This window comes from Asterias amurensis, chromosome 8 (genome assembly GCF_032118995.1).
Source record: "Asterias amurensis chromosome 8, ASM3211899v1".
NCBI classification, from domain to species: Eukaryota; Metazoa; Echinodermata; class Asteroidea; order Forcipulatida; family Asteriidae; genus Asterias; species Asterias amurensis.
In genome coordinates, this window is record NC_092655.1 from 11,724,104 (window position 1) to 11,736,377 (window position 12,274).

General features: G+C 38.0%; 2 protein-coding genes across 2 annotated transcripts in view; both read right to left on the reverse strand.

The window, feature by feature from the left end:
- Positions 1–12,274, reverse strand: part of LOC139940329 (prominin-1-A-like) — a 105,344-nt gene that overhangs the window by 4,303 nt on the left and 88,767 nt on the right. The window contains exon 22 of the mRNA XM_071936535.1: positions 11,125–11,199. Within this exon, the coding sequence (XP_071792636.1) occupies positions 11,125–11,199 (75 nt within the window). The remainder of the gene's footprint in view (positions 1–11,124; positions 11,200–12,274) is intronic.
- LOC139940790 (uncharacterized) lies at positions 348–4,834 on the reverse strand. The gene is made up of 6 exons (XM_071937168.1): positions 4,695–4,834; positions 3,923–4,036; positions 2,938–3,003; positions 2,341–2,421; positions 786–1,748; positions 348–367 (listed from the first exon to the last, which is right to left on the reverse strand). The coding sequence occupies exons 1-6, from the start codon at positions 4,765–4,767 to the stop codon at positions 348–350; spliced, it is 1,317 nt and encodes a 438-aa protein (XP_071793269.1). The 5' UTR covers positions 4,768–4,834.

Genomic DNA, 12,274 nt, shown 5'->3' on the forward strand with positions numbered 1-12,274 from the left:
GACAATTACCAATAGTGTTCACTGCCTTTAATATGTCCCATCTGAATTCATCAGAAAAGAATGCCTCAGACTGTAGAGACAGTTGCTATTCTTTTATGTCACATGGTTTGGGGCGGGCTTTTGTATAGCAACCTCATGAGCAAACCCTGGTATCATTGTGCCATACACATCCATTTCAAACTGTGTATGGTTGCTTACCGTATCTTACATATAGAAAAAAGCTTGCCCAACATCAGGAGACATACCAACATGACCAACTGTCTCTTGTCTGCGAAATTCAACTTTAAGTGGTCATTTGTAACAGCCACTGTACCAGACATTATTCAAATCCAACGGACAAATGGCTTCTATAAATGTACATGAATATCTACATGGAAACGTCAAAAAACATACAGGGATGATTGCTATGTTTGTATGGATATATTTCAATAGGTGTATGATAATGAGACAATACCGGTACTAAGATATGAAAATATAAAATCCATGCTGAATAATGATGAAAATGGATAAATACTCCTAGTAATTCTCCACTTTAAACATGTTAAATGGACAAATTTCCTAAAATATTGACCACATTACCACACGAATGGAGCATGACATACATTCATGTAAAAAAAAAAATAAAAAAATTAAAGTGTTTGTTTTGACTCCTTTCGTTTTGTTCCTTTATTCTTAGTGTTGGTTTGTTTGCTTGCTCTTTTCTGGTTTTTCTTTTTGTCTCTCAGCCACTTGTATAAATCAAAAATAATAAAAACTTTGTAAAGTTCTGAAAAGGATTCTTTTACCAGGTGGCTCGTCGGCAATTTGACTAGCCTGTCTTTGCAGTTGGATTCTCGGAGGGGGCACGGGTACCGGGGATCTACGGGGTACCGATGAACGCCCAGAAATGGTGGCTATTGATGATGAGATCCGAGGTGGTGGTACGGGCGGCACTACTTGTGAAGATGATGATGTTGTTGGTACTAATGAGGGTGGTGATGATGATGGTAGCGTAACTGCAGTCTGGCGTTGCAGACCCTTGGGTGAGCGTCTCATATTGGCGGAGGGCAAAGAGAGCAAATCTGGTCCTGGGAGGGATTGAAGGGGACCTGGGAGGGATCGAGGGGGAATTGGGGGAGAAGGAGATGGGGATACTGTAGGCTGGCGAAACACCACCCTGTGTTGTCGTCGAATCATACCCGGGGATATTAGAATTGAGGGTAGGGGAGATGAAAGTTGTGCAGGGGGTGACGGAAGATCTGCTGATGGGAATTGAGGTATGTGTTGTAGTGAGGGGTGGGAGGACTGGGTACTCACTGGGTAGAACGAGTGCTGAGTGTGCATGATTGGTGTGGGTTGGGACTGGCTTGTATACATGGATGGCTGGGTGTGACTGGGTACAAGTTGGGGAGAAAGGGCTGGCTGGGTTTGTATGGTGATAGACTGAGGGTTCTGGGTGGGTTGGCTTTGCATTAGTTGGGGGGAGTTGGTAGGGAAGACGCCTTGATGGGTGTGCATGGGTACCAATTTGGGCGACTGGGGAGGGTGCAGTGACTGTTGGGTGTGCAGCATGCGGGATGACGACGGAGGGTGTATCTGGGTGGACGGCACTAGGATATGGGTGGTGCGGGCAGGTGGGTATGACATGGATGGTGATAGGTTATTATACACTGATGGGTGGGGCGGGGCAAAGAGGGGATCAGAAGGCTGACGATAGAGGCCGCTTTGCCCAGTCAGTGGGTAAGGACCTGGGATGACTATGGGAAAGGCTGCAAAGAAATTTTAAAATTGGAAATGAGTGTCTCAACAGTACATACAAAATAGCAATTTATTTCAGTAATTTAACAAAAACACATTTTTACTACATTAAGACTTGACCCGAGTACGACTATGGTTGAGTGCTTGTTCATCTAAAATATCCATTGCACTATTAAAATATGTATCATTGCTTTATTTCAGCACTTGATGTGCGCCCTTACTTTTCAGAAATTGGTCAATCAACTCTGTTTGCTACATGTATGTATCAGCAACTCACTGGATTGGCAATTCAATGAGACCGGAGTGAAAGCAAAACAAAAAATTATTACTGATGACTATATGCACAAACACTGACTCGTACCAAGTCTAGTCTTTTACAGATACATAAAAATAAAGTGCAATAACACTGTAATCACCACTCTCACAAAATAAAAAAATTAAAACACATAGTTCTTTTACAACCATACATGTACATGTACAAGTAAACAAAGAATCTTTACTCTACATAACATCAAATTCAAAATGTCAAATTTTACAAAGTCACTTCACACATAAATACATATATTTTGAGACACAGGTTCGAAGTTCAAAGGAGGCATATACCATCTTCGAAGGATGACTGGCGACTATTGGCAGGATGATCGAATGAGCTCGGCGACAAAAACGAAGGATTATGTTCATCATCTTCGGAGTACGCAGGGGAAATAAGAAGTCAAGTAATTGAATCTTTAAGTCAAAAAAAAAAAAAAATTAGATGATATATCGCCCAATATCACAAGGCACCACGGCTACTTCAAGGTGAAGGCTACACTTAACTGATTTGGGCTCACGAACCAAACATGCCAAATCAACTGTCACCAGGAATACATTGCCACCTTCTCCTGGGACTGAAACAGAGTTATCTGATTCACAGTCTGTATACAGGCATGGGTATCATGGGTATCATTCTGCGGTGTTTAAGGGATCTACAGAAATCAATAGACCCCCCCCCCCCTTCAGAAGGCAAAATGCTACCAGGTCAACTGTGGCACTTTTTTCCGCACAAGAACAGCTGAACAGCTGATCTGCCCTCCTCCTGGCCTAAGGCATGTAAGGGATGACGCTTCATATGCATGAGAACTATAAGCTGCGGCTGATAACACAGCTCCATACCATTTCAGATTTTTTAACATTAACAAAAAAGTCTGGAAACATTTGTACCATACTCAACGGCTCGCTGGCTTCCCCAGTATGGTATCGATGTTTCTACACTGGAACCTTGCCGACCTGTTAATGTAAAGGACAAGCCAACTGTTAGGAAACTTAAACAAGCAATGATATTTTTTCTATTTATTCAGACAGTTGATAATAAGATAGATTCGTTCTAATTTGAGCTTAGGTTATGAAATTGGACCTGATGGACCTCCCAAAGACTGATTATATTAACGGCAGGTATGTTGAGCTGTGTTTCAATTATGACCAGGTTTTTTTTATGAGGTGATGCAGCACAAGCTACATCCAACTATGCCAGAAACATCAGATTGGGTTCCTTCTCTTAACATTCACTCTGGGTTCTTTAAAATGCATTTTCCATCACACAGATCCTACCGTATTACATGCCATCCAAAGGACAGTGCAATTATGGTTAAGTAGGATTTGAACTTTGCATGGTAGAAATACGATATTAAGGTTTGAGATAACACCTTGTCATGTCACTCTCTTTGTGTGATGGGGTGGTTCTGAAAAGGATCGTTAGGTTTCAACTCCAATTATAATCAAGTAAACCCCACTTAAAGTGTGTCTCCAAATTCCTACTCTGCCTACATGTACATTGTACATGCGGTAAAATTTGAACATCAGCGCTCTGGCCGATGATCGACCCTTTACAAGTATTCATATTATTATTCATAATTCAACATAATGATGGGAAGACATTAGAGAGGGTACATGTAACACCCTTTTCAGACAGGCTTGCCAGAGCCGGGCCAAACTGCAATAGTTGATCTTTCAACTGCTTGTGCGTCCAGTCGCTCCTAACTGTTTCAGATGTCAAACTTTTCATGAACTTAATTCAGAATTTGATTCTGCACGACTCTGGAGTGCCTGTTTGAAAGGGGTGTTAACACATTCATAAATTGCTTCATGGAATTCGAACATATCTCTAAAATTAAATCTGTAATGTATTTCATATATGTAATAGACTCACCCCAACTACTGTCTTCAGTGCGTGATGCGTGCAAACTGCTGCTCCCCGATCGACGGTACATCATCATGGCAGCTAAATGTCGTCGACGACGCGGAGACAGTGATGGGTAAACATCTGCCAGCCAGAATGGAATTAAAGACTTTTGGTTAATAAAAATCAAAGTTATTTGGTTGAAATTATAGAGCAGGCCTGATGCTTGTTTTTGAAAGAGTAGTGCATCTAGGCATTTCCTTCTTGATCAAGGGCATCCTATAAGGAAATTGTAAATTCCTATTGGAGCATTTCAAGGGCACCAAGGCAATGACCAGGGGGCGTGGAGGCAATCGCCTTTGTTGCCTCCGTGAAATATCAGGCCTGATAAGGTAAAATATTTTTGTCTGGAATGACAGCATTTTTTCTCCAGTCAGGGCCCAATTTCATAGAGGTGCGTAAGCAGACAATATTGCTCAACAATCTTCTGCTTAGCAGCTATGAGCAGGATACCAGTCATAAATTGTACATGTGATGTTGTACCTTGGCTGGTAACCTTGTTCAGGTAAGCATAATTACTTTGAAAGTTCTAGTACCAATCACCAATAACATTTCTATATAAATGCTGTTTTTGACAAAAATACTTAGATTAAACCATCTTCCAATAAGGGGTGTCCAATGTATTATGAAAGCTAAAAAGTTTCCCTAAGAAATATTTCCTTCATATTATTTTCAAAAGTGACTTTGAAATATTATTGTTAAAAGGTTAATGAGAAAAATGCTTTGAGGTTTTGGCACATACCATCTTCAAAAGAGGGGTGTCTGCTGTATGGTGGGAGGGACAGGCTTGTAGACAATGACCTCCGTGACCTCATTGCACTGGCATGGCTAGTTGATGCTTCTGCATTTCCATCTGGATTAGTTAGAATTCATACAACATGATCTATGAGCCATTAATGAAATATTTTTTGAATCAACTCTAAAACATAGTTTGTACACAATTTGTACTTTTTTTTTCTTCATAAAATACATTTATCTCCTGAAGACGAGCATAGTATACATGGTATACTGTTTAAAACGTTTAGACAACACCGGCTCTTTTCAGAGCCAACACTCCCTCAAAAGAGATATTATACATGGTTGTACCCACAAGTTTACTACTTAGTATGTATAGTTACTTCTTATTTTTCACACCATGCAATAAAGCTTCAAATACCATTTACATTTATCTTGTTTAACTTTCAAACAATGATAACAATACATGTTAAATTTGGATTCACAAAAACAAAAGGTTTACTTTGCCTTTAAATCAACATTGGGTGTTAGACAACAAAATATATTTACCTTACGTTGAACGCTACAAATAGACGGGTGGATACAGGAGTCAAGGCAGTTTAGTAACAGCTCCAGGTTTGTTGGACTTGCATCAAACAATTTTTCTCTGAATAAATCTTGACAGATGATGACGTTTCAAAACGACAAACCATAAAAATATTTCGCGCTCGCCATGCACAGTGCACGACATGCTTCTAAAATGAATATTGTTTGTACATTGCTGCTGTTAACGATCCGCGGCATTAGGGTGATTGTCAGAAAATGGGGTAATAGACCGAAGAGCTGTTGACAATTGTTTTTACAATTCACTTTCTGGTCCAATAAATTTACAGGTGTACATAGACCATGAAGATCCCCCCAATCAGTTGCACTGGTTTTGGCCTTGGTGTCCCTTACAAACTATGTACATGTGTGTATATACTGGAATTTTGTTCTCCAAGGGGGGAGCAGTTACATTATGCTCCAACATGAGTAAACTTTCAGGCCTAACAACATGACCAACTAGGCATCAACCCCAACGCCCCCAAAAATAAACCAGACACCAATAAAACAGACGAATAAATCTGGTGAATTGTGTACATGACAAGTCAGTTCAGTTAAGTATTAATGGGTTCGGCAAAGTTGGGAGATATTTTCCTTGTTAATTGTTAATTCATCATCACTGTACAATTTCAACAATCAAACTAACATTTTGAGAGTGTCCAACTGGTGTTGGGTGTTAGATAAAAATAAAAGAGAAAAACACTTGACTTCACAACAAGTCTCTATGTACCCTCATTGTCAACATGGTCAAAGGATTGCTGGCGCGGTAATCCCTGTAACATGGCTTGAATAAGCGTGGCTTTGTTCTCTCGCATTCGATCCTCTACGAAGTATTCAGAGAGACAAAATGAATGAAAAAATGGAAAACAAAGAGAGTCATTATAAAGAATCGAGAAACCTCAGGACATTTTTTGACGACATGGATACAAATGCTGGATTGTAAATCTACAAGGAGAAGGCACAGAAAAGTAAATTCAGTAATTAAATACTAAGATTGTGCTGAATAAACTTGGGATTAGTCTTTGCTGTACCAATTGTCTAAAAATCACCACATTTAAAATCAATACCATAAGTGACTTTAAATCAAAATCATTATATATCAATAGCAATCATATCTGGTTTTAGTATAATGTACTTGTAGGTCGGGGGAGGGGGGGGGGGGCGGGGGTTAGCGCAGTACCCACAAGAAATATAAACTTTCAAAGGCAATTATCAAATGTTCTCAGAACGTCTGTTTTTATTATGAAAACAAAACATACCTTACAAAGTAATACAAGTAAAACAATTAAATAAGCTATCCCTTTGATCTTTTCCTGCAGGTTTTCATTGCCTGCTTTTAAATGTTGACCTTTGCTTTGAAATATTGAAGCCTTCTCTTCATATTTTTTTATGAAAAGAAATCTTGGTATTGACTCCTTCTCAAGAAGTTCAATGCAGAGAAACAATTAGTTTAAGTGCAATGAAATAACAGCTTTAAAAAGGAATTTTCTGAATAAAGATAAAGGTTGGCAATTGCATGATATTTGGTCCTTGGAAAAAGTAGGAAACATTTTATGAACACACGGTCTGTCTTAAACCGTATTTCCATTGGACTTTTTCTCCTGCGACCACGCGTTTAGTTACATCCAATGTCAAACGGGAACACTGCTTTACACGTTCATACATGTATGTGGTATGGTTTAAATCACAGTTTTCCTGACTTTTTCCAAAGGAAAAAAAAATGTATATCAGACATAAAGTACATGTAGGAAGAATATCATGCCTTTTTGCATCAACTATAGCCGAAGGTCACCGAGCACACAAAACCAAGTACACTTTATGTATTTAAAGTTATATCTATTGCAGGGCTCGAATTTAATTCTGTCACTACTTTTGCTAGATTTTGATGGATTTGGAACTATCCGGCCAAATGTCCATGGGTACATCAAACATGGTGGCCAAGCATACCCGACCGGTACTAATCATTTTGAGGATAATCAGCCCTTTAAGCTGAGAAGCTAGGACGAGTTAATCCTCTTAACATAGGACTAGCCTTATGTTAGGGCTGACTCTTTGTGAAATCGACCCATGAACTTGTACGGTCACAAGTTTACTGGCCCGGTGCTGAAATCACTGGCCGCATAGCCTGTGGTTCAGTGTATATTTCGAGCCCTGTATGGGACAGAAAAACCTACAGTTGATCTTGAAAATTAATTTGTACAGAATGTAGCTGACTGTCTTTCACAAGCTTTTATAATCAAAGGATTCAGAGCTTGTAAACAATTTGATAGTACACTTCATTCAAGTTCTCAACGGTAAAATAAAAACAATTATCAGTATATTTTTGCCTGGCTTAAAAACACTGAATACACAAAGTATGAAAATTTAAATTGTAAAATCTGAGGGACAGGCATTTCCAATTTGTCACTGAGTTGAGAAATTTTAGTTGGAAAGGCAAGTCATTGGAAAACAAAAGCGAACTTTTTCTGAGAAAGTTTAAAAAATGCTTTTTTATAGCACACAAAAAGTATAAATGAAACAGATGACATCTGAAGTAGAGCATCGTTAAGGAACACTGATAAAGTGTTTACCATTAAAAAAAAAAGAGATTGTTTGTTTTAGGAAGCAAGATAAACTTCTCAAAGTAAATCTGCCAAATTCTGTCACTACTTTTGCTAGATTTTGATGGATTTGGAACTATCCGGCCAAAACATAGGGACAACATGTCCATGGGTACATCAAGCATGGGGGCCAAGCATACCCAACCGATACTAATCATTTTGAGAATAATCAGCCCTTACAGCTAAGAAGCTGAATTGCGACAACAGCAGCAGCAACAACAACAACAACAGCAACAACAAAAGAGTAAAGTTCCAGTTTTAACTTTCAATGGAAGAGGCAAGAAACAAAAAATGAGGAAATCAGCTGAAATTTAACACACCTGCCATCTATAACTGGATAATAACTAGATGTAAGATATTATTATTCTTGAAGAAAAAATGGTTAATCGTTTGAGGCATACAAATGTTTGTATTGACTTCACTCAGAAAATCCTTGCAAATTCCAAAATAAAACTAGATTGGACAATTCATCAACTCGATTGGCACAGCACAATATAGTTATCATTTTGTTAACTATAAAAATTTGATTAATTTTTTTCTTTTAGTGGAGGCAGAGGAGAATAAAATGACCACAATAATTTAAAACATATTCTTCTGTAAACAATTAGATGTATTAGTTTGATCAATACAAAACAAAAGTCACAGATAGCCACAAAACAACAACAAACACAACAACAACAAAAATGAACTTGTGGGGGACGGAATTGGATATCAATTAGTAATAATATTAATTTTATCCAAAAGTTAAAAACAAAATTTGTGGGGAACTGATGAGCTAAAGTGTTAAAAACTGGTTTGTGTAAAGGTATTCTTAGCTTAAAATTGTTGTTTTTAAAATAATAAATAAATATTGTTGTCATGCACTAATGAAATAAAAATGGATATAATGAACTAAACCTAATTTTTCACTGGTCTTTCAATGAACAAATATAATATCCTGGTAAAAACTGAATACATTTACATAATAAAACGAGTATTAAAAATGACAGAACCACAAAAGTTAAACACAGTGAGGTTATACATGTAACAAAAGATAAATGAACTAGCAACTACAAGATATACTTGGGAAAATTTGAAAAAATGAAAGTTACGCAATAATTTGTTTAAATTCGCAGAAATTACTTTACGAGACAATACACATTGCGTGGAATTTGTGCTTTGTGCAGAAATTATTTAATGTAGCTTTCAGTGTAAACAAAATATCATAATACTTTGCATGGGGATGGGATCAGGCATCACCATAATCTGAGTTCCAACAGCTTAGGTGTTTAGAGTGAGAAAGGATCTTACTCAATCACAAAATGGAGTTAAGGTCGTAAGCAAAAGTGTTACTTTTGTCTGTCATCCTCACTAAAATAATTTTTTTTTTTCTAAATAAACTTTTTGTGTTTCTTCTACATGTATAACACAAGCTTGTTCAGTTGCTTTCAAATTAATTGGCAAGATTTTCAAATTAGACGGAAAACATCAGCGAACACAGCAACTTGAAATAATATTGGAAGTTTGGATTTTGCAGAACACAGAAGAAAACAATTTATCTTGAAGCACATAACAATAATGCCTTTAACTGTTTGACAATCTGTCTTTTATATTTTGTAAACAATGTAAAAAATAAATAAAAATAAAATCAGGAGAGCAACAAGTAGTGAGCTGTATTTTCGAAAAAAAAAGGACAAGAAAAAAGTCCTTTAACCGATTTATACCTTATTCATTTTCTTTCACTTTATTATATATTTAAGACGGGTGAAATATTTTGTCACACATTATACACACTTCCATCAACATTTTTTAGGAGTTGTATTAAAGAAATCAATTTTGTGAGTTTTGAGGTAATAATTTCTGAATGAAAATCATAACTTTATCATCACTCTTTCATCATCATCGTTTTTTAGCAGCCTGGCCTTTCAGCGAAGAAAGTTCAATATCTACATGTTATATACAAAGCACACCTTCTGAACTTGTATTACTTGTCTGCATAATACAAAAACATCAATTAAATAAAAAAAGCACTTAATGACTTATGTACAGGTTTATGTAAAAGCTAGTACTGCTGAAAAGATTGTTAAACCGGAAAGAAATTGATCTTTCATACTTTCAACTTGTTCAATTACTTTACAGATGCTTTCTTATATCTGTTGAAGAGCAAGAATTACGTCAAGGTTTGTTCGCTTACATGAGATGTTAAACATCTATGTAGGCCCAATTTCTTGGCTCTGCTTAACGCAGAGTTCTGCGCTTATGATCACTCTCCGCCGCCTACTTTACAAGCGCCAAATTTCTGAGCTACTAGTGTAAAGCAAAGAATCCCTAGAAAAGTGGAAAGCACACATGCACCAAGCATTTCCTGCTAACCCATGAAATTTGCTTAGCCTAAGCGTGGAATTCCCTGCTTTCGTAAGCGCCGATTCACTACTTAAGGTAAGCAGAGCCATGAACTTAGGTCCTTCAAAGACCGTCTCACATTGTTACACAGACAACAAAAATCAGAACCTTACAATAAACTAGAGAAAACACCATCAACATTATTACAGGAAATTAACTTGGTGTTAAACATAAAAACCACCTGTTGGTTAAAACACTCGTAGTACCTTTTTGAAACTACTTTGTACACCTCTGGTTAAGGATTGAGCGATCCCAGAAGTTTTTAAATTGGGTGCTTTCAGCATGGGATTCAAAATGGTGGACAGGGACCTAAGTTGTAACCACAGCCCTTATAAGTAGTGTTACAAAGATGTGACCTTCTTAGTGTGGTACCTTGAAGACATGGTAAAGATCATTATGAGGTGGGTTCACACGTCATCAGTACCTGACTAAAGGCTCGATAGATAGCATAAGGGCGAGACAAGGGGGTCTTTCTCAAACCTCGGCTTGGGCTCAAGCGCGGACTCCAGGCGCCTTGTGATGTTCAAAACCACCACTGCGTGCAAATACACGCTGCTTCAAAGTTGTACAGGCCTGAAGGCCAGTTCGTACGCGCTGTGTTTTCACTGCGTATCGAAGCGGAGCCCAAGCCGTATACGGATCCCAAACAGGGGTTTGAGAAAGGCCCCTGATGCAGTGTTTGCTTCTCAATTTCTCCTAAATGAAAATGAGTGAATGAGAATATCTGTACACGAAATTGATCATGGTGGTATAAATTGAGCTGATGTGCTGATGATGACGGATTGCGATCATGGTGGAACAATGAGAATGGTTCGTGAGGATGTTGAGGGCCCTAGAAGTAATAGTCATGTGGAGGAATATTAAGGGGCTCACCGGGATGGTAGGCTGGAGGAGGTGCCATCGGACGGCCAAGATTGTTGTAGCTGTCATAACCATTGATCACATCATCTGTGGAGTTATAAAAACAAGTGTTTACACGTTTCAGATACCTGTGACAATGAACATTTGCAGCAGTGCTCCGTATTTAACACTTTTGCATTTTTAACGCAACGCGTTTATAACATGTATTGTACAAGAACCAAAGGTCTCTATTTCAAGGGAGCGTAAACTCTATACAAATGCAGTTATATACAATAAAACTAACCTGTGAAAATTTCATTTCAAAAAGTGGTAGCATTCTCGAGATATCGCCAAAAAACCTGGGTTGTAATTGTGGTTTAGTACGTGCAGGGAAAAGAATGCATGTTACATTCCAAGAATTAAAGTTCTACCCCCATTTCAAATTGTGTTTTCAATTATGCACTTCGTTAATATGTTATTTCCACAACCACATGTTTGTCTATTGATTTTGGTAAAAAATTTTGTATAATTGTTTGTTTTTAATTTTTTTTTTAACAGACAGAAATGTCAGATTTAATTTAATAGAATCAGGTCAAACAGGCGTTTAGTCTCAAAGTCGACGTTTGAAGTCAACGTAAGCTGTCAAATAATACCCAGACCAGAAACCCACTTTTCTCTCAAGACTTGAAATATGGTTTCCCCCCTTTGCAGTATCCTCGGGATGTAAGCTTTGGTTGATATCGACCCCCGTAGGGAGTGTGGGGCAAGCAAAACAAGAAGCTTCACCCTTCCCCAATCAACTCATAAAAAGTGACGCCCCCGACAGCATCCCATCCAAACTGTTCAAGGTCTTGCAGAGTACTTGTTGCATTAAAATAAACATTTAAACAGCCGCAAATTTCTCTACCCCAATAATGGGGGGGGGGGGGTAGGGTTCACAATTATAAGGTTTTGAAAGATTGCTAAATAATAAAACCAAACATGAACTATTATACAAATATTGACTGCTTTGAGTGCTATGGTTAAAGCTACGACTCCTGAGGTGATAGATCCCCGGAGTGGAGGGAAAATGGAACGGTACGGGGATCACCGAGGTAGTCGTAGTTTTAACCATAGCACTCGAAGCAGTCAATATTTGTTTTATAACACCCCAGCAGACTCTTTATCATCCTCGTACACGTAA